Source organism: Artemia franciscana, chromosome 1 (assembly GCF_032884065.1).
Source record: "Artemia franciscana chromosome 1, ASM3288406v1, whole genome shotgun sequence".
NCBI classification, from domain to species: Eukaryota; Metazoa; Arthropoda; class Branchiopoda; order Anostraca; family Artemiidae; genus Artemia; species Artemia franciscana.
In genome coordinates this window covers 61,011,427-61,033,960 of record NC_088863.1, presented here as the reverse complement: position 1 = coordinate 61,033,960, position 22,534 = coordinate 61,011,427, and the positions used below count along the sequence as shown (strand labels likewise).

Below are 22,534 nucleotides of genomic sequence, written 5' to 3'. Positions count from 1 at the left end.
AGAGTCGGTAAACCTGACAATCTATTTATATGCACAGACGATGGGACAGCAAAGAATGTTGTATATTCGCAAGTTTTACGTAGTTAAAAACACATATATATATATATATATATATATATATATATATATATATTCACAGGTGGGACACAGGGACACAACTACAATGGCGCGTAACGACTTACACGCGCGGGGGGGCTTGGGGGGCGCGAAGCGCCCCCACCAACTAGGTGTTGGGGTGGCGCGAAGCGCCACCCCAACAGCTAGTATATATATATATATATATATATATATATATATATATATAGATATATATATATATATATATATATATATATATATATATATATATATATATATATATATATATATATATATATATATATACAAAATAAGTTGTTTGTGGGTTATATGTCTGTCTGTCGAGTGACGTCGTGTTTGTCCGCATATGACGTCTGAATTATTTCACACTAATACAAAAGAAGAAAAAAAAACTAAAAAAGGTAAAAACTACAAAAAAAACTAAAAAGAAAAAAAAACTAAAAAAGCTAAAAAACTAAAAAAAAACTAAAAAAAGGTAAAAAAAATACAAACTAAAAAGACTAAAAAAACTAAAAAAAGGCAAAACTACAAAAAAAACTAAAAACTAATAAAAAAAACTAAAAAGCTAAAAAAACTAAAAAACTAAAAAAAGGTAAAAAACTAAAAAAAAACTAAAAACTAAAAAAGAAAAAAACTAAAAAAAGGAAAAAACTGAAAAATAAAAGAGAAAAATGTAAACAACTAAAAAAACTAAAAAAAAGGTAAAAACTACAAAAAAAACTAAAAAATAAAAAAAATAAAAAAGGAAAAAAAGGAAAAATAAAGGAGAAAAACAAAACTAAAAAACGAATGTATATACAGACCGGGACACCGGGATACAAATGACGACCGGGACACAGGGAATATAAATGACGACCGGGACACAGGGACACAACTACAACGGGGACGCCAGGGGGCACAGGGGGATATAAATGACGACCGGGACACCGGGACACAAGGAATATAAATGACGCCTGGGACACTCAAAGAAAAATCACAGACTGGGACACCGGGACACAAATGACGACCGGGACACAGGGAATATAAATGACGACCGGGACACAGGGACAAAACCCCCTCCAACAAGGTGTTGGGGTTCGCGCCACACCAACAGCTAGTAAATATATATATATATATATATATATATATATATATATATATATATATATATATATATATATATATATATATATATATATATATATATATATATATATATATATATATATATATATATATATACATATATATATATATGCTATATATATAGCTATATACATATTATATATATTTTATTTTTTGCTCTTAAAGAGCAAAAAATCAGGAATTGTAAAAATATTTATATATTTTAACAAGAGATTACAATAATTCAAAACCCTTAAAAACAAAGTTTGAAGCTTAGTAGACAATAGGTGATAGAAATCGGACTCGCTTCAGAAATCAAATGTATTTGGAAAATACAGAATGAAAAGATATATCAGTATGAAAAATTTATCTAGAGGTAGATCCAAAAACGGAAATATTTTTTTAATATTTTTAAGTTAGTAAGCTGGCTACACTTACATGAGTGATTTGAATCAGAAGTTTTTATATTTCTTTTTCCTCTTCACTGTTTAGTTTTTAAAAGGTCAGATCATTTCAGGTCGAGGGAAAAAGGGTAAAGTCTGACTCAATGTTGTCAAAATTTTTTGCTACCCAATTAGGAAATATACCTTACAAAAATTTGGCAAGCAAGCACGGGCAAAATTATATTCTTCTACGTTTAGTTTGCTTTATTACCCTGCCCAACAAGTTTCCAAAAATACATGCGCAAATTTTGACGTTACTTAATGCTACATGCAAGTAAAGCAAATAAGACAAAAGACTTTGCCTATATTCTGAACGTTTGGTAACACTTATTATTCATGAATTCTACACTGTCTTCAAATTTAAACAAATAAATAAATCATCCATTCAGAAGCTAATCTACAATTGAACTAAGTCCGTCGTAAAGGTAATTAAGATACACTAAAACAAAATTTTGCCTTTAATTTTTTGGGTGAGGATTGGAATTTAGGACATCATCCCCTTAAAACTTTAATCCTTGAGCATTCTTTAAAAAAAAACTGAAAATTTCATGTACGTGTCATTAACGCATTTACCATGGTGTTTGGATAACACGACTTTCCCAGCTACTTTGTAGGTTATACGTAAATTGTTCAAAAGCCAATTGAACTAAGCACATGAAGCAATTTTTTTTTGTGTGTGTTTCAATTTTTCATGTTTTTATGTTGTTTTTTAAATGTTATTCTTTTAGTGGAATAATTATGATTCTGAGGGAAACGCCAAGTAATTTTTTATTTTTAATGATGTGTTTGAGCATTGATATTTCGATTTAATTTTAGTGTGTACTCAATCAAACGGTGTTTTGAAAATTTCATAAAAAAATCAAGAGTTTTTATTTGATAAAACCATTTCCATTCACATTTTGTTATATATTTTTTATTTCATCAGAAAAGTGGATTTAAAAATTACAGTTCCACCAATTAAAAATTTTAATACGCATTTTCCTTTGTTTTTTTCTTTTTTTTATGCACAGAGTTAATCCGGACATAAAAGGGTTATAATAGATCAGATTTAATTTTAATTTGGATTTAGTTTCATTCAATTAAATTTAGAGGAACTTCACTTACATTGGGTTTTAAATCACTAGAAGACATCCAGGCGACGCCAAATGTCGGAGTTGTATGCCCAAAATGGAAGACTAATTGTTCTGACCTCAAACTGGTTTCTACGGCGACGACACCCATCAAACGGCTTTGAATATCAAGAGATGCCAATTCTGGTGCATCTATAAAAAGTATGGAAATAACCTTATTTTGGTATTCTCAAGAAATTTTCTTTGGTTTTCTGTTACCAAGACGAGTTTAAAAAAACAAACATTTTTTACGAAAACGTTCCCATTGTGACGGAATTCCTATAAGGTATATCATGGATATGTCAATTTCTATTTTTACCTAAATCCCTTATTGACTTCTCTAAGCACTAAGCGACTCTGAGGATGGAGAAGGAAGGGGCACCGTGTACCAACGTATGAGGCAAATATTGATTAGCCAAACTAGACATTCAGTCGAAAGCTTGGTTTTGGCTTTGCAATTGCCTTATACACTAATATATCTGTTAAGGAAAGCATAGTTTCACCTCAATTTCTGGTGGGTTCGTGACTAGACACATATAGCATTTTGATTCTGAATGTTTAAAGGCATAAAACTAATAAACAGTCTGAACAGGAGAGAAATGTAGACCCTAGTCATATCCAAATCTAGCAAAGATGCAAGGACGGGAGGAGGCGTTTCCTAGCTCTTTGTGATCTTGCATTACGTTATCTATAGTGAAAGATTTCAACCATTCCTTGAATGTATTCAAAATTCTGCGTTTGAAGTTGCTTCAAGAGGATTATTTCCCTACAGCAACCCACAAAAATTTGCCATATTTCATTGTACAATTCATTACTGTGACCAGGCAATTACACGGGTCGGTTCTTTAAAAAACTGCATTTGTCCCCTACCTAAGCTCAGTATGTTGTGGCCTTGCAACTTCAGACCCCTTGGTTCAGGATGACGAAGTGAGCCCTAATGGAGCAGATCTGACTAAACTCTTCAAAGAAACAGACTGGTCTGCTAGTGTGTTTAGAGGGTTCAAGTACCAAGCTTCACGAGGCAATCTTGAGACAATTAGTGTTATTTGACGCTTCCCAGACCTTAGAGCATTCACCAGCACTGGTAAATGGTGGAAAAACACCACTGCATTTGACCGACAAATCGCAGGTAACGGCATATGTACCATCCACCAGATTTTTCATTCCAATCTTTTTGCAAGGATTGACTTCCGGTAGTCCGTAGCCTACCAATGCTGATCAGAAAACAATTTCGGAGAGGCTCCGTTTGTGGGTAGGCCCTTTTCATCCCGTGCAGACCGTTAACTATTAGACTGAGTAACTTGGCGATGTTTATTACCCTAAATGAACACTCAAATTTATCATGATCCCAATGAGGTTAATGGATTCCTCCTCTAGAGAGTAAGATTAGGTTCTATTCTCCTTGCTTACTCAGATGAATACTGTCCAGTTGTACGATGTTAGCATAGTTACCTCGTTTCTTAGCTTCTCCTCTGCATGTTACAGGCTTCATCTGGAGGCTATTGGAAAAGGTTTCTATTAATGAGACCGAGCCTCTAAAGCGTCTCAAGGTGGGCTTTTTGATCGGGGTGATCATAGGTTTCACTGTCAGTAAATAGTGTTCTGATAGCAATAGAAGGAGAGGGGGAGAAGGCTCTGATTTTACCAATCTATGGTCAGTCCTAAAAAAGCCTTTTACGTCTCTAATCCAATAAGGATATGAATATCTAAGCTGAACTATGACTTGTCCCACAGCTGGAGTGTTACTTCAGAACAACAATTACAGAAACAAAGGCATTGCGACCTTTTACATAGAGATCTGTGAGATAGAGCAGAACAATCGTCACGTTACATTCTTATTTCTCTGGAGTATGCACTTCTCATATAAACATGAAGAGTTGCCCCGAAGGCTTTCACCTAGCAAGGATCACGTCGGAATCATTCCAGCGCAGGCCGTTGTGTATATCGACTTCAATCGTAAGAAGGACTGTCTCTTGCCGGCTCGTCAGATTTAAAGCAACTAAGGTTTTTTTTTTAAATTGCTCTTGTCATTCTTCCTTAGCTGTTCCGAAATTAATTTTCGAGTTGCGTTTAGACACGTGTTTTTGAAGGATTTGCGTAAAAATTACGCACAAAAAGGTCTTGTTCAACTTACTTGAATACTCAGTTTTATCACAGCTAAAATGACACCGTTCATTGCATTTAATACACTGCACACCACCTGCTTTGCTAGTTATTCCCTTCGAGCAGATATGGTATTCTAAATCCATAATAGATAGCGCTGCTACGCACAATAAAAAGGAATTTCAATCTTCTAAGATATTAAATCAGCATGACTAGTTGTTTATATTTTCTCATCTCAAATCAACAGCCGCCCCCCAAATTATAGCCTTTTTCAGAGGTAAAACATGATTTGTGAGCGCTAGGTATGCACTGAGCCCTAGTCTGTACATATGAATCCTGCTTGCCCTCACTTTGAACTATACTACATCGTTTCTACACCTATGAAGAATCTGATCGTCAACGTGGGCATGTGGTCAGATGGGCTGGATATGGCAGAAGTTCACGATGGCACCAAAAATACGATAGGATGCAGCTGTGCTTGATGGTTGGCCAAAAGGAGGGCCTTGAGCTAGGATTTTGCTTCTGAAGACGCAGCTTCAGTAGTTTAAAGCCTCCTGTATGCACTATTATGTGAATGGGTGTCTTTCAGTTCAAGTGAAGATCGTCAATCTGATTCTTGCAGTGCATCTGGTGCTGTGGCCTGACTACCTATTTTTAATACTTATCAGGTCCATGATTTGGGTAGGATCAGCGAAATCCAATTCAACAGTAAAATCGTGTTTCGATTTTCTCTTCTGCACTTTTCTCTAGCATTACTGCCTCTCTTACTCATAATTATAAAACTGGAAGATTGACATTTTTGACTCATTGATGAGGTTACGCAGAGTCTTTTTGCAAGGGCTGACTTTCATAAACCTGAAAGCGATGAAGTTGAAAAAAAAAAAAAAAAAAAAACAACACTGATTGGAAAAGTAAGAAGTTTGATGATGTTCAAAAAGGGCAAAGCGCTTAATCCTTTAATCAGCCTCAAATCCATCTTTTGCTTCTTGGTCCAGAGAAGTGGAATTCTACTAGTTAGATTATGAAAAAAAGTGAGCTTAGTATTTATTTCAACTAACATCTCCTGCCATGCTACTTAAAAGATTCTCATTTGACAGCAAGAAACAGATAATCACATTAAATTCAAAAACAAAAAAACAAAATAAAGCACAGGATTGAGGCAGAATAAAACAGATCAATGATTTACCTATGAAATACCTATTTATCGCTTCTTTCAGAGGCAGTAAACTATTTTTATTGGCTAGTAATTTTTCTCCAACGGTTCTAGCAAAAGTTGTAGCTATTAACTGTTCACCTTGTCCAGAGCAACTAACACCCACTTTGGAGTTGCCACGCTTTGATGTGCCAGACCATAAACCAGAACCAAAAACTGCTGCCTGTAATTGGATATGGAAAACAGTAAAGAGAGTTAACACTCGGTAATACCTACAAATAATATAAAACTCCATGTTAAATATATGGAATTTAAATCATCTGATCAATCACAATTTATAGCATTACGTAGGGATTCTGTGAATATGCTGTTAAAGAGTGTTAACAATCGGTAGCACCTATACATTCATCGTTAAAAAGAAAAAGTCAAATACAAAAAATGCCAATGTTTTCGACGGTTAATCTCCTTTTTCATTTAAAATGGAGTCTTCGCCTGAAGAAACTGACAATTTTGCTATCAAGCAATCAATTTATCGACCTTGAAACTAATTTAGGACAAGAATTTTGCAGTTCTCAGTAATAAAACAGGTTGATACTCACAATCCGTTCACAAACAAGGAGTATCCGTAAATACACTTATTATACTAGAAAAGTCACTTTGCCAGGGTTTCATAATAATTTAGTTCATAGCCAAGAATTACAAACACGTTATAACCACAACAATTACTAACTTTGCTATTTCTCAAGTTCCATCATTCCAAAATAGGCGATTATACTATGAATCCTAAGTCAAGACCAGGGTTGCCACCACGGTCAGTCCCTAAAGTCCTTCAATTGCCCAAATTTGCGCGCTGTACAGCAATTGTCGATGCTATAGTCAAAAATTGACTGTTGAAGTGCTAAAATAACACTTTTCTGCTATTAGCAGCCCTGAGCAAATGCTACAATAATAAAATAGTGCTAAAACAGCACTTTCGTGCTACAGGTGGTAATCTTTCTCAAGGCTGGTTGATTTGAACGCGTTGATTACGACCTGGCCTACCTTGGGTATTCTATGGATATCGTATTGTTATTCTTAAATATTGAATCACCGTGAAGGGTTTGGCCAAATTCATAAGCTGGTATATTTTGCTAATAGAAACAATTCTTTCCCTTTGAGATTCTTCTTTCGCTTGTAAAATCGCCTCATTCCTTTTACGTTATTCCTCATTTCCATTTTCTACCATAATTCATGACAAAAAAGAAAGAACAAGAAAAAAAACGAAGAGGATTTCAGCGAGTGAAAAAAGGAAAGATAAATATGCAGATATTTTGACTGAGACTTTTCTCAACTGTCATCAATACAAGAAAAGCAAATAAAGAGAAAAAAGTATACAAATAAAAGCCTAAGGACAAAATAAACATCTGAAAACAAACATCAAATTAAAAGTTTGCTTGGTTTTATTTTTTGTTTTTTTGCTTTTCACAACTTTTTTTCATTTTGTTTTGCACATTCAGTAAGTAGAAATTATTCAACTTATAACTATTAACCAAATTCTGATAACGCATGATAAATTCCATAATTCTAAGGCTAATAAGCCAGAAAAAAGATTTAGTGAGATACATCTGCTACGTTAAGCACATCAGAATAGCTACAGACTCAATTATGTTATGGTTTAAAGCAAAAAGGTCATACCGGTCCAATTCTACCAGCCTCTTTAAGAGGAACTCCTCCAGAAGAACAACCGGCGGCTACATTGCCGTCGGTGTCCACAGCTACAGCTCCAACAGTATCGGTAACTTCAGGATCGTCTTCGTCAGACTCATCAAGTCTCGAAATTTTTGAAGGTACTTCATCATCTTCAAGGGTATCAAGCTTCTTTTTGTAACGAAAATACTGCCTCGAGGCACCATCTGAAAAATAACTTTACCTTTAAGCATGGTTTTTATTGAATTTGTTACAATATTATTCCCATGGCCACTCTAGGCAGACAATAAAACATGATGTATCGCAGTTCTTTTACTTTGTTTCATCTCTAGGATAGATGTGGCTGCTGAATATCCAATTCAAGAAGCCAAAAGACGGCGTTGAAGGAATAGCTCAGTAAAAATACCGTTCAAAACATATCTACAGCACCAAATAAGGCGATTTTCCAAGTGCTCATGTCTCTTCCTACAGGTAAGGAAACCAAACTATATAAGTGCCAATTTGGCACTTATATAGGGCTATAAAAAGTATATAAGTGCTAATACTTGTTATCTTGGCAATTAGTGGCACAATGATTAAAGAGTCAATGGGAGGGGATGGGAACCTTACATATAAAGAGGATAGAAAGTTGACACCACAGTGAATCTTTTATTAAACACTGGTGTTAAGCAATACCAAAAATTTCAATGAATGGTTTCGCTTTGTATCATTTAGAACGAAGTCGAGGGGTTTTCAAAAGAGAACATTAATCATGGACTTTGTGGCAACAAATCTTGTTGACACAATGACCAATATTTCTGAAGATTGAAGCCGCTAAATTGATATGATTTACCAGAAAATAACTATTCAAACAGCCCAAATATAAATCATGCAATGGAGTGGTTACGATAGACCGTTTTCGTCAACAGCCACCATACACTACGTCAAGGAGTTCTAAAGAACTTTGCCCCACTCCCAAACCCACAGCTGTTCATGAAATATTCATATTAAAACTGTCATTTCACGAGGCTTAAACGAAAACTGGATGAGTGAAACTTAATAATGAGCTTTTTTGTTTTACAAAAGCAGTAGGTAATCGTGTAACTTCTGCACTACAAATAAGCTCAAAGTCAAAAATTCAAGAGTCCCTTTCCTTCTCCTGCGGTGTGCTTCGCAGTGGTTGACTAGAAACATATAGTTTAGACATCATATCAAATTCATATATTTTTGGAGTAATAAGAATGATCACCTTCCAAAAGTACAAGTCCAAGTTATGTCCCTAGTCTTCCACCCTTTGAATGAGCATACAGGTCCAACCATTTAAGCAGATTTGAAGGGATTGTTGATAAATTGTTTTCTGCATTTTCTGAGAATTTGGTGAAAAACATTTCTTGCTGCACTTTATTGTGAGTTCTAAGCGTTTTTTTTTTTTTTCTGCATTAAACATCTTGGTAATAAATATGGTTCTGATAACATACAATTATATGATGACAAAAACAGGACTTTGGAATATACAGAATTGATATATTTGAGCAGCTAAGGCAAAATGTTTAACATAAATAAGTAAATGAAGTAAACAAAATTAAATAAAGTAGTTATTGGACAAATGCAGCAATAAATCTTTGGTTATTGAAGCTCATTTATAGACCACCTCTTTTGTTGGCTGGGATCTTTTCCAGTCAGAACGGGTAACTAGCAACCCTCTTCTCTCCCAGCAGAGCAAATTAAATTAATTTATTCTAAATGTTGGAAAATTCGTAAAATAATTAACTTCTACAAGTTTTGGTGAGGCTGAATTTGTGCTAAGCAGCTACATTCGGAAAGACAGGTAGACTTTAGTAGACTGTACGATTTAGTATACTGGGACTCTTGAGAGTTCTATAGCTTTTTCTGGTTTATTCAAAATTTAATTCTTCACAAATCAATTCCAAATCAAGTTTAAGCTAAAATGAATAAGTAGTTACCTGACACAAGTTTTCGGTCCACGGCAATTCCTTTCTTTGAGCACCACTCTTTACACGCCTGCCCAGCTAAAAAACTAAGATAATAAAACTAATTTTATATGTGTTCTTAAATTACCAAAAAAATTGGAATTTTAAAAATAATGAAGAATAGAGCTTCATTACAGAATTTTTCCTAGGGAGCAAGAATAAAACTTCATTATGACAGGTAAAGCTATGAACAGGACGTTGATGGTGCATTTTTTGACATAAGTAAAGCATAAAAATATTATATTTGATTCTTAATCGTTTTTAAATCCTGCATTTAAGACGGCAAGCAGATATAAATTTTTTTTTGTAATAGGCAGCACAATAGCAGTGCCTAAGTAAAGAAGCAAAGTGGGCACTATCCATTTTTTTTTCTCTAGGGAACTTCGTGTGGAAGGAGTTGTCGAAGAATCTTCATAGGGGCTAATTTGATTGGAAATTAAAAATACCCCCCCCCCCCATCAAGCCAGTTCTTTTGCCTCACTGGAATCATGCAGCAAGCAGACTGGATACAAATAAGATATATGCAGGTAACCTTACCACCAAGCACAAGCTTGATTCTTGACAAAGTAAGAAGAAAGTACGACACACAAGAAAAAAAGGATTAAAAATAAAAAACGGTGTCAAGACAAAAGAAAAGAAAATCGAACATAGTATTTCCAATGAAAATGTATCTCAAGTGAAATATTATCGACATGAGCGACACCAGCTGATTCTATCATTACCAGGATCACGAACCAGCCCACCAATGCTCTTTCTAATCAACAAAGTTAGCCTATTTTGGTTATCGTGTCTGGCATGAAACTTCGTCTAGGTTGTCAATCCAAACTCAATGAAATTTCAAATTCAGAAAATATTTATTCGGACGGTATCCTAGCCTCGGTCCTTATTGACAAACGGTTACATCACATGGCTCTTCTGCACCATCAAAACAACCCTGTGTTCGATCAAAAATTAAGTCAAATTTCTATCCCTAAAAAATGAATCGCTTTTCGACTATGAAATGCCCCCACTGATCATCTTACCCCAACAACATGACTTTAGCAAGATATTGCCTTCAATTCTTTATGCTGATTGATTCTTGTCTCAGCCACTTTTCAAGGACCTATTAAAAATTAAGGGTAATAATTTTCTTAGTTCTTTCAGTGTCTTTTAAATTCAAACTTCTTTCTAAAATGTCCGACCGAGTTAACAATTTTCTAAACTTGAGGGGGTAAAAGCTCCTACCATATCCATACACTTTTAAGATCAAGGATATAAATTCGTCAGTACTTTTTTCTACTTTTACTCGGATTCAGTGATTGGAGTTTGAGCTTTCTAGTTATAAAACAGGTTTGTATCAGCTTCTCATCAACCATATCTGGGAAGTTTTGATATTTTTTACGCTGACTAAAATTAAGCACTACTATAATCTTAAGCAGGAAAAGCACAAAATAAGCGAGCTGTATTGAGAATAAACCGAACATAAAATTTGAGTCTGTACATCCTTGTAGATTTGTTTTAATTTTAAGGCAATTTTCTGCACATTTAGAAGAAATCCAGTGACGATACTCACAAATAATCTATCACTGGAATTCAGTACAACAGCTAATTTTAATATAGACAAATTTCATTTTTTTTTTAAAGAAAAGTATCGATTCTCTTGTTCCAGGTGTCCCTGACCCCTCCACCAAAACCCCTATTATAACTTTTACTTACTAAAAGAAGATCCGATAGCCTCTGTCGTTAGATATTCTGATGAAAAGGATTAAGGGGTCCAAGTGGTAAAAGTGGAATAAGCTCAATCCAACATTACACTCAGATTCAGTGGGGAGATAAGGAGAATTCATCGCTACATTTTCTCCAAAAGAGCCATTCTCCAAGTAAATTATGGCCTTAAAAATTCAATATTTCATTTTTTGTTTAAAGTTTCAAAAAGCTTGGTTCAAAAATTTGGGAGCCTATTACGATGCAATTTCCTTAATGGAGCAGGGGTAGAACTGTGGAACTAAAAACTTTTCCGAGGCCTTCATTGAGTCTGTATCTCGACTTCTGAAAATTCCATTAACCTTGCATTCCCCTCTTTGGGGATCATGGACGAGAACATTAGAATTTCAAATAGCACCTTCATAAAATTTCACACGTCTGGAACCGATTCTTTGTAAAAAAAAAAAAAAAAAAAAAAAAAAAAAAAAAAAAAAAAAAAAACAAAGAGCTAAGAGCTCATATGGCACTTGTGACGAGGTCGGAAGAGCCAAGAGCTCATAAGGTATGAGCTCTAGCAAAATTCTAAGAATCAATAGAATCAGAAATGCCGATCGTAAATCAAAAATACCTCAATTTTGCTAATTTTTCCTCTCCCTTCAGCCCCCGGATGGTCGAATCGAGGAAAACGACTTTATCAAGTCAATTTGTGCAGCTCCCTGACACGTCTACCAATTTTCATCGTCCTAGCACGTCCAGAAGCACCAAACTCGCCAAAGCACTGAACCCCACCACCTAACTCCACCAAAGAGAGCGGATCCAGTCCGGTTACGTCAATCACGTATCTACGACATTTATAAGCGTTTTCCAAGATTTCCGGTTTCCCCCTCCAACTCCCCCCAATGTCAAAAGATCTGGTCGGGATTTGAAATAAGAGCACTGAGACATGAGTTCCTTCTAAATATCAAATTTCATTAAGATCCGGTCACGCGTTCTTAAGTTAAAAATAACTCAATGTTTCTGATTTTTCCAAATTAACAACCCCCAGCTCCCACAAAGAGAACGGATCCGTACCAGTTATGTCAATCTCGTATATATAACTTGTGCTTAATCTTCCCATCAAATTGCATCCCGATCTCTCCACTCTAAGGGTTTTCCAAGATTTCCAGTTTCGAAGATTTCTGTTTCCCTCCTCCAACCCTCTAAGCTCCCGAATCCGATTCGAATTGAAAATGGAGCATCTGAGACATAAGATTCTTCTATATATCAAGTTTCATTAAGATCCGATCACCCATTCGTAAGATAGCTAGATTTTCACGTTTTCCAAGAATTCTAGTTTCCCACTCCAACTCCCTTCTATGTCATCAGACCTGGTCGAGATTTAAAACGAGAGAGTAACTTACTTCGTAAGTTAAGTTAAAAATACCTTTTTTCCTAATTTTCAGAATTACCCCCTCCCATAACTCCCCCAAACAGAGCAGATCCGTTGCGGTTATGTCAATCACGTATCTAGGACTTCTGCTTATTTTTCCCACCAAGTTTCATCCCGATCCCTCCATTCTAAGCGTTTTCCAAGATTTTAGGTTACCCCCAACACCCCCCAATGTCGCCGGATCTGGTCGGGATTTAAAATAAGAGCTCTGAGACACGATATCTTTCCAAACATCAAATTTCATTAACATCCCATCACTCGTTCGTAATTTAAAAGTACTTGATTTTTTTTATTTTTCCGAATTAACCGAACCCCCCACTCCCTCCCAGATGGTCAAATCGGGAAAACGACTATCTCTAATTTAATCTGGTCCGGTCCCTGATACGCCTGCCAAATTTTATCGTCCTAGCTTACCTGGAAGTGCCTAAAGTAGCAAAACCGGAACAGACAGACCGACAGAATTTGCGATCGCTATATGTCACTTCGTTAATACCAAGTGCCATAAAAACAAAACTGCTATTATTTGAAGTTGTGATCCTTCAAACCATGAAGTAGATTGTCATTGGGACTGGTGAAAGACAGCTTTCAAAGCCCGGAAGTTGTGAAATATGGGTTAAACACAGATTGCAATAAAAAAAGCTAAACTAGTTCAAAAATACATCAAATTTTTCAATATGCAGGAGGCATACACCCGTCATCTCTCTTAAAGAAATAGTGGCATTTAACTTTGAATTTCATACAAAGCCAAGCAGTTTCCAAGACTTTCATTCAACATTTTTTCCCGTTTCTCGTTTTACTATTGGTTTGATTGGGGAGTTCTCTAATTTCCTTTTTTGCGGCATTTTTTTTTATGATCCCATATTATTTCTTCCTTTCTTTTGCACTCAGGATATCTCGGCAAGTCTAAGCCAAAATTATACAATTATTTATTTTGTTCACTTGCTAAAAAATTTTCTCGTTTACTTGTTCTACGTTTCATCCTCCTACCCGAAACAAGCTTTGTGGAAGTTAAGAACTAGTGTCCTGGTTATGCCTTTTGACAATCTGAAGCCATTGCGGCAGTTGTAGAGGAGAAAAATGGAAGGGGTTCCTAGGTTTTTGTCATTAGGATGGTTAAAAGAGCGGATTACCAGATATATAGCAAACTTGATCAGAAGTAAGACCAAATTTCTTAGTTGGACCTTCTGTTTACTCCTAGTTTCAAATCCATTCTGACCTCAGTGGGAAGGGGGGGGGGCAAAATCCTGGTTATCAAGAAATCCACCAGGGCAAAGTATCCAATCTCAACCAAACTAGATGGGAAGAAACAGTAAGCTTCCTATTCGTACCTTTGTATTCGACCAACATGGGAGAGGGGGGGGGAGGTGAAGAAAGATCCAATATTTGTTGGCAATATGCCTTTTCTCAGGGCAATGTAATAGTAATAATAAAAAAACTTGTAAATGTCTTTCAGGATAAGGATCGGATTCAACCTATGTAGGTGATGGAATGAAGGCACTTCTAAATTCTTGCTATTAGGACATCCGGAAGAACAGGGTGTCAGAATTGAAGCAGCTCTAATCAGAATGGGGGAAGGTTTCTATTTTGTGTTTTCTGGGGGAAGGGGTTTTTGTCATTAGGATGGTTAAAAGAGCGGATTACCAGATATATAGCAAACTTGATCAGAAGTAAGACCAAATTTCTTAGTTGGACCTTCTGTTTACTCCTAGTTTCAAATCCATTCTGACCTCAGTGGGAAGGGGGGGGGGCAAAATCCTGGTTATCAAGAAATCCACCAGGGCAAAGTATCCAATCTCAACCAAACTAGATGGGAAGAAACAGTAAGTTTCCTATTCGTACCTTTGTATTCGACCAACATGGGAGAGGGGGGGGAGGTGAAGAAAGATCCGATATTTGTTGGCAATATGCCTTTTCTCAGGGCAATGTAATAGTAATAATAAAAAAACTTGTAAATGTCTTTCAGGATAAGGATCGGATTCAACCTATGTAGGTGATGGAATGAAGGCACTTCTAAATTCTTGCTATTAGGACATCCGGAAGAACAGGGTGTCAGAATTGAAGCAGCTCTAATCAGAATGGGGGAAGGTTTCTATTTTGTGTTTTCTGGGGGAAGGGGTCTGCTCCATTTTGAACTCTGTGGGGAGAGGGGTTCATAAATTTCCAAATATCAGCTTTGTAGGTATAGAAAGGAGGGTGGGGATATTTTACTGCTACGATTCATGTACTGAGGAAACTAATCAGAAGAGTGAATCGGATCTCAACCAAGGATAGTTAGAAGTAATGTTTATGACCTTTAGCTCTCATGAGCTAAATTCGATCCCTGCCAGACATTAACGTCCAGCCTCTTGCACATTTAGAAGGCTTAAATCCTAACAAATTAACCTTGTCACTAGTAAGACTCTAAAGCACAACCCTTCTGTCACAGTTGATACAACACCTCATAGCGTCTTGGCACTGGAGGTCTAGCAAAGTCCGCCCTAAACTGACATTCTATACAACAATGACAAACATTTTTTTTTTATATCCAAAAAGGTAACCTGTATGTTCGCCAATACATGAAACCTGTAAAAATACCTTGGTGGAACGATTCCAAATTTAGTGCACTTTTCTGTTCCTAGTTCTTGTTCTTGGTGCAAAAGCAGGCGATGGGCAGCAGCAACTGGGTTCTGAACTCCTTCCAGTGCACCAACGCTGGCAAACCTAAAAAGAGCAAATTATGGAATCTGAGCAGAAAAGTTTAACAGAAAGAGGTGTGCAGATATTTATACTAGAATCAAAAAAAAAGAATATAGTTACAGTTGTTTGAACAAAGACCTCAAATATCACCGTAAACTTACGCTGAGTGACCAAGGAACTTAAAAGGCAAATATGGACAAGTTAAACCCTAAAGTGTTAAAAATTATATTTGCTTCATTAAGGACTATTGTAAACATTTGTCACTCGATTACTGGCAGAAAAAGAACGAAAAGCCACACTCTTTCAAGAACTGTTGATAGAGCGCTTGTCCCATGTTTTAGTTTTTACAGAACTTATATTTAAGTATTTCTCACATGGATTATAATTATTTTGAATATAAACTCAAAGAATTTATTCGCGACCACTATATAATAGAAAACTTAAGAGGCGGGGGGGGGGGTGTAGGATTATTTATACAGCCTGAAAACTTCAATTATTTTTTGCTAGATAATACTTTTCAAGATCTACCACTGGCATGTATCCTCTAAGCATATACACCCCAGTTACTGACTCTTAATAAAGTTGGTCCCAACCCCTTCCCCAAAAAAATTCTAAGTTTGTTTTGGTTGTCTAAATACGTATTCCCTATAAGGGTAAATATTTGCAATTCTCCCCCCCCCCCAAAAAAAAAAATCTACTCCTTTATAAACCCTGGCAAACGCCACGACAAAGACTGTCTGGCCATAAAATGCTGGAACTGGAAACATTGGAAGTGTTCATGTGTTTTAAGATGGTTCAGGATCTCCCCTCTTTCAGAAGCTCCTTCCTCCGTCCCTGTCCCCTGGAGGATAGGGATCCACTTTCACAGCCCCACTTTGACTCTCTGGGTGGATATTTCAGAAGCTTGCCTGACCAAAATGTTGACTGTAAATAGCGATGCACAGTGACGAAATATGATAAATCTCGAGCAGTGAATAATTCTTTCAGGTTTTGTTTGTTTTGGTGGGCTTTTTTTGGGCTAAATAACATTTTCCCATCTGTTATCTTTATTATGGGGTTGCCTCTACAAACGTTATAATACTGGCAACCGTGGATATTCTATTTGTCAGAGGTAACAGGCCTGAGATTGGTCGTAGAGGACGTCAACTCACAAATTTAGGAGTACATTGTCAAGTGCTCAAAACCATTCAGAGACCAATATGAGCCCGCGCTTGCACACAGGCTCCATCCAAGTTGGAGTCCTGGTGACTTTAAACTCTCCGGTTGTACGCGGGCTTAAGTACTTGAAGAAGGAGTTATTAGTCCTTGAATTATACTGATGGGACTCATTGCTTTTATTGAGATAATAACACTCACAACGATTTAAATAATATTGAAACTGACACATTGAACGTTACGGCAATAAAAGATAACTATCGGGTTGATTTTTTTTGGCAGACGAAATTCGGACTTTTTGAGCTGAATTTGTTAAGAGTTTCAGAAATTCATCTTCCAGGGTCAGGAGACACAAAATTAGATAATACAGAATTTAATTATCCAGACAGAAAAGATGGAGTATATAGACAGGGAATATGTCTCATGATGAATAAGAAATCTTCTAAGCCCTACTTAGGTTGGGAGGGTGAAAATAGTAGAACTATGGTTGAACACTATATGACCAAAAAGTGCACTGTATCAGTTATACCTGTGTACAACCGACTGATTGGATTAGCAGTGACACACGAATTTTACATAACTGAACGAACAAATAGGCAAAATACCATGTAGAAATACGTCATTTTGATTAGCGGATTTCAATACCAAGGTTGGTGCAAACTGTGACAGATGGTTTCCTAGGTTAGACTAAGGGAAGGAAAACAGCAATAGCAACATATTGCTATAGTTTTTGGACACAGTAATCTAGTCTCCACTTATTTAGATCTTAATTTATCTCCATTTATAATGACAGAGAAGGCCATGGAAGAATATGGTATCTAATGAGGAGGTGACTCTCCTAGACTTAGATTACAAAGGGGATTTGAGTGTTCTCAATAAAAAGTACCAAAAAAGGCACTTCTGAGATTTCAGAGGCTTCAAAAATTAATCATGGTTACAGCAGTAGCAACCTAGTAAGATGTCAGGAAGACCCAGTCGCTTTGACTACGAATAAATGAGGATGAAAGGGTGATAATAGGTAGCGAAAAAAAATATCAGTTGAATTGCTTCACTCACCTCAGTAGCATTGTTAGTATTAGTAAAGGTGGTACCTGCAGTGAAAATGTGAAAAGCACAATGGCATGGCGCAGAGCCTTTTAGGGCAGAGGAACAATGAGGAAATAAGTAACTGAATTCACATTAGAAACTTGGTCATCATAATAACAGAGGCCATTACAATGACCTCTGTCATTAGCTCATGTCATAGCTGCAAAACTATGGCATTTCGAAGATGAAGGAAGACATGCTGGATGTTTTTCAATGGAATTGAATAAGGATAAGTTTAAGTATCCGTTTGACTAGCCATATACCAACAGTAAACTGTGCCGAAAATTCCGTTAGATCACTTTCTCTAAATATACAATGAAAGAAAGTAAGATTACTAGGCTACAGGGATAATAGATTGCCAGAAATCCTGTTTCCTGGCCGTCCATCTAGGGGAAAACCAAAACCAGGTATTCCATGAATGGGGAGGAAGGAATTCATAGAAAATTATCCAAAAGAAAATGGAATTTCATGGGAGCGAGCAAAGAGGAAACCTTGTAAAAAAAAAATTAGAGTGAAGGAGAAACATGTTTAGCAATGTTGACCCAAGAAAGGTTGGTGCTTTAAAAACCACAAATTAAGCAGACACCCAGCCCTTATATCTGCATTGTCCTTCACTCATCTCCAAGAGGTTCGGGTACCCACAACCTTCACTGTAAAAGTGACTGATATGCTACAACAAAAACTTAAACAAAACATTAAGGAAATACCTAGGATGCGAATACTTATAAAAAGATTTGATAATCATTCAAAACAATTTGACGAGATATGAAAAACAAAACTCCTATTGGAATTATACAGTACAATACAATTATTAAATGGAACTGGATAATAAAAAAAAATTATACGACACATACAGAGTTGGACAATTTTAATGCTTAAAGAGAAAAACTGCAAAAGACTTTTTTGTTTTAAACATGATAACCAAAGTTGCTGAAACCTGGGTATACCCTTATATGATTGGGTAATAATAAGGACGAACTGCTATAGAAAAAAAAACGATTAGAAATAGTTTACAGCCACAAAATAAGTTTAAAGCAAAATTGAAAATAGAAAGTATTATAAATAATAAAAATAAGTTGTTTCAGAGAATTTATAGTACCAGTTTATGCTTTACCAAGGGAGCTTCAAACCAGAAAGAGGCCCAATCTAACTATACAAATCAATACAAGTTAAGTATACACCAAGAAATAAATGACATGACAATGATTAGATTTTTTTCAGAATGTGAAGAAAAAATTAACACCAATAACCTAGTTGGGTAATCCATTTTTAATTTCTATTGATCCTTACACAAAAGCAAACCAAGTCCTACACTAGAAGTGGTGCCGTTGTCTATAGTAAACACTTCCAGCCCCCCCCCCCTTTTTCTTTGATTGTTAACCACTACGTCACAAAAAAACTCAACATTATAATTTCAAATAGGAAAATTTACAAGTGCCTGCAGGGGATTATGAAGATCTACAAGCTAGTCCATATAATGGTCAAATGGAAGATCAAGTATTGCTTTAGAACTCCTAATTTGTTTTGACTTTATTAAGACAAACATATTTTACCACTAGCTATCTATCTTTGGTTTGGGTATTTATATCCACTAATAAATATGAAACATGTTATTTTCCTTACACTATGTAATAAGTTTTTAACTTCACTTGCAATCTAGATGCTAGCATTAACTAAAGCCTTAAGATTAGCACATCTTATGTATTGCATACAGACCCTGGGGCTGCGAGCACATCTAACTGGAAACTCTTGGGTAGTGACATACTTTATGTTTCTTTATCAGTATTCACAGCACCAATAATAGTGCTTATATGACATAACAATTATCTTATTCACCATTAAAAAGTGTAGGAAGTCTTAGTAATCGCCAATTAAAGCCCTTTCCTTTTGCTAAATCTGTCACTATGACTTCCTTTATGGTACTTGAGAGAAAAGTTCAATAAAACTTTAAAAATAACTACTTAAAATAACTCTAAACTCTAGGCTGAGATATTTGATTATTAGAATCTAATGTTGTAGCAAAAACAACCTGGAGCTGGTGTGAAGGCTCGAGTTTTTTGTAGGCAAAAATGACTTTGAATTTAAAAACACGAGTACGTCCCTCCTGTAGGAATAGCTGCAAGAAGTATATTGTAGCAATAATTTATACGTTAACCAGGTAAATTTTTACATAAAACCCTTCTAAAATCATCCCAAGAAATATTATCTCATGTCCTCAAGGGTTGGGTGTACCAGCTCGGGTATTTTCTTCCTGGAGCCTTAAGAATTAGGAACATACTTATAATCAATTGTCCTGCAGATTGAAGCATCACATTCCACACGCTGAGCTGAGTTTAAAGCAGATCCATAGCCAGCATTAGTAAGTGGGCTATCTTCTAGATGTGCGATGGCTTTCACAACAGCAGTATCAGCTGACCCTCCAAGTTTCAAATGTGCACTTGCCTGTAAAACTAAGGTATGGTTCAACTGCAGCTTATACAAAAGTAATATACACAGTATAGACTAGGGAGGGGATTACAGGGGTCTTGGACCCCATACAGATTTTTCAGCACACTATCTAAAAAAAATTTTGGAGAAAGGACTACAATCTTGATAAAAAGCTTACCAATGAATTCAATATATCTGAGGGATCCGGTACAGATTTTTCAGCAAACTATCTGAGAAAAGGGGGGGGGGAACTAGCAAGACTGCTCACTCTTCACTTATAGTTCATTGCCAAGAATGGTTTGACTGACTTTCATATTACAATTGTGTCCGGGTGTCCCAGTCTGTAATTTCTCTTTGAGGTTCCCGGTCGTCACTTATATTCCCTCTGTCTCGGTCGTCATTTGTGTCCCGGTCTGTAATTTCTCTTTGAGTGTTTTTTCTTTTTAGTTTTTTTTTAGTTTTTTAACTTTTTTCTTTTTTCAGTTTTCTTTTTCTTCTTTATTTTTCAGCGTCACTATGAAGTACATATCGACGAACCTTTGTTTTTTTAATTTAAATATGGTAGACATTGATGACCTTATCCAAGTCAAAATCCCAAACCCAATCATCATCGCTATCATTTTCAGTTTTGATATGTTTTGACTCTCGCTGTCCAGGTGGATTTTCATCTAACTGCGCGGTTTTGCGTTCTTTAGCCGCAAGCCTGTTTTCTTGCTGTTCTTGTGATTTCTCGGAACGCTTTCTTTTCTTACTTTCTCTATCAGCAGCAAGTTTTTTGGCATAAACTCTTTGAGCAGCTTCCTCGGCTGTTGCCATTGTAGGTTCTTCAGTCATTTTACAATTAAACATTTTTCCGTGAACAAATGTCTTAAATACCGTTAATGACGTCACCGTCAAAGCAAAAATGACGACAACTAATTTCATGACGTCAGTCGACACACAAACATGACGTCACCTGATCCACAGACAGACAGACAACTTATTTTTATATATATAGATAGATAGATATATATAGAAGATATATATATATCTTCTTCTATCTATCTATCTATATATATATATATAAAAATAAGTTATCTGTCTGTCTGTCTGTGGATCAGGTGACGTCATGTTTCTGTGTCGGCTGACGTCATGTCCGAAGATATACTCCATCGAAAACAGTTAGAGACGTCAGATATGACTTTTGATTTTACATCAGAAATTTATAACTACACTTTAGTTATTATAGAAGATTTGTGCGTACGTATGGCAAACAAACCTCTTCAGGATTTGGGAATGCCTTCACCTAACCGTATCGCTGCTGTTTCGACATGTGTAGAATTGGATCGTGAACAAAGTTACAGTACGAGTGATCTATTGTAGTATGTACAAAATAACATTTCCAAGTTAACGTCGGAACAAAAAGACATTTATGATACGATAATGCATTGTGTCGATAACAACGTTGGAGAAATTTTCTTTTTGGATGCGCCAGGAGGCACTGGTAAAATGTTTGTGATAAAACTGATTCTGCCATCAATTCGATCAAAAAATGATATAGCGTTGGCAATTGCGTCGTCCGGAATAGCCGCAACATTGCTGCCTGGTGGAAGAACTGCTCATTCCGCTTTGAAATTGCCTCTGAATTTGCATTCTACAGAAACTCCCACGTGCAATATTTCCAAATCATCTGGGATGGGTAAAGTATTGCAGCAATGCAAACTTATTATTTGGGATGAGTGCACAATGGCAAACAAAAAATCGCTCGAGGCTCTGGATCAATGCTTGAAAGATTTGAGAGGGAAGTCGAAACCCTTTGGCAGCACATTAATATTGCTTGCGGGAGATTTCAGGCAAACATTATCTATAATACCTAGATCAACTCCTGCAGACGAAATGAATGCTTGCCTGAAAAATTCTAATTTATGGGCACACGTAAAAATATTAGAATTAACTACAAATATGCGTGTCCAATTGCAAAACGATGACTCTGGTCAAACATTTTCAGATCAATTGCTGGCAATTGGAAACGGAAAGCTCCCAGTAGACTCAATTTCAGGACGTATACAACTACTGCTGATTTCTGTAATTTAGTGACGTCCAAAAATGAATTGATTGAAAAAGCATTTCCGAATATTCTAAAAAATTATAAAAATAATAAATGGCTAAGTGAAAGAGCGATTCTCGCACCCAAAAATATAGACGTCCAAGAAATCAACAATATTGTTTTGATCAAGATTCGAGACCAGGCAGTCCTTTACAAGTCAGTCGACACAGTTTTGGAGCCAAATGAAGCGGTTAATTATCCATCTGAATTTTTAAATTCCATAGATCTTTCAGGGTTTCCACCACACGTGCTACAACTAAAAATAGGCGTACCAATAATACTTTTAAGAAATATCAACCCACCAAAGCTTTGCAATGGCACGCGA

At 36.1% G+C, this 22,534-nt stretch overlaps 2 protein-coding genes across 4 annotated transcripts in view; one reads left to right on the top strand and one right to left on the bottom strand.

The window, feature by feature from the left end:
• The window catches only part of LOC136032307 (threonine aspartase 1-like), a 185,020-nt gene that overhangs the window by 38,882 nt on the left and 123,604 nt on the right, over positions 1-22,534 (top strand). The window lies entirely within an intron of this gene.
• The window catches only part of LOC136042835 (threonine aspartase 1-like), a 40,874-nt gene continuing 20,534 nt past the window's right edge, over positions 2,195-22,534 (bottom strand). Inside the window, exons 2-7 of the mRNA XM_065727791.1 lie at positions 19,975-20,198; positions 15,354-15,479; positions 9,641-9,714; positions 7,686-7,903; positions 6,045-6,234; positions 2,195-2,908 (exon numbers count right to left, since the gene is read on the bottom strand). Coding sequence (XP_065583863.1) covers positions 2,718-2,908; positions 6,045-6,234; positions 7,686-7,903; positions 9,641-9,714; positions 15,354-15,479; positions 19,975-20,198 — 1,023 coding nt within the window. The 3' untranslated portion in view covers positions 2,195-2,717. The remainder of the gene's footprint in view (positions 2,909-6,044; positions 6,235-7,685; positions 7,904-9,640; positions 9,715-15,353; positions 15,480-19,974; positions 20,199-22,534) is intronic.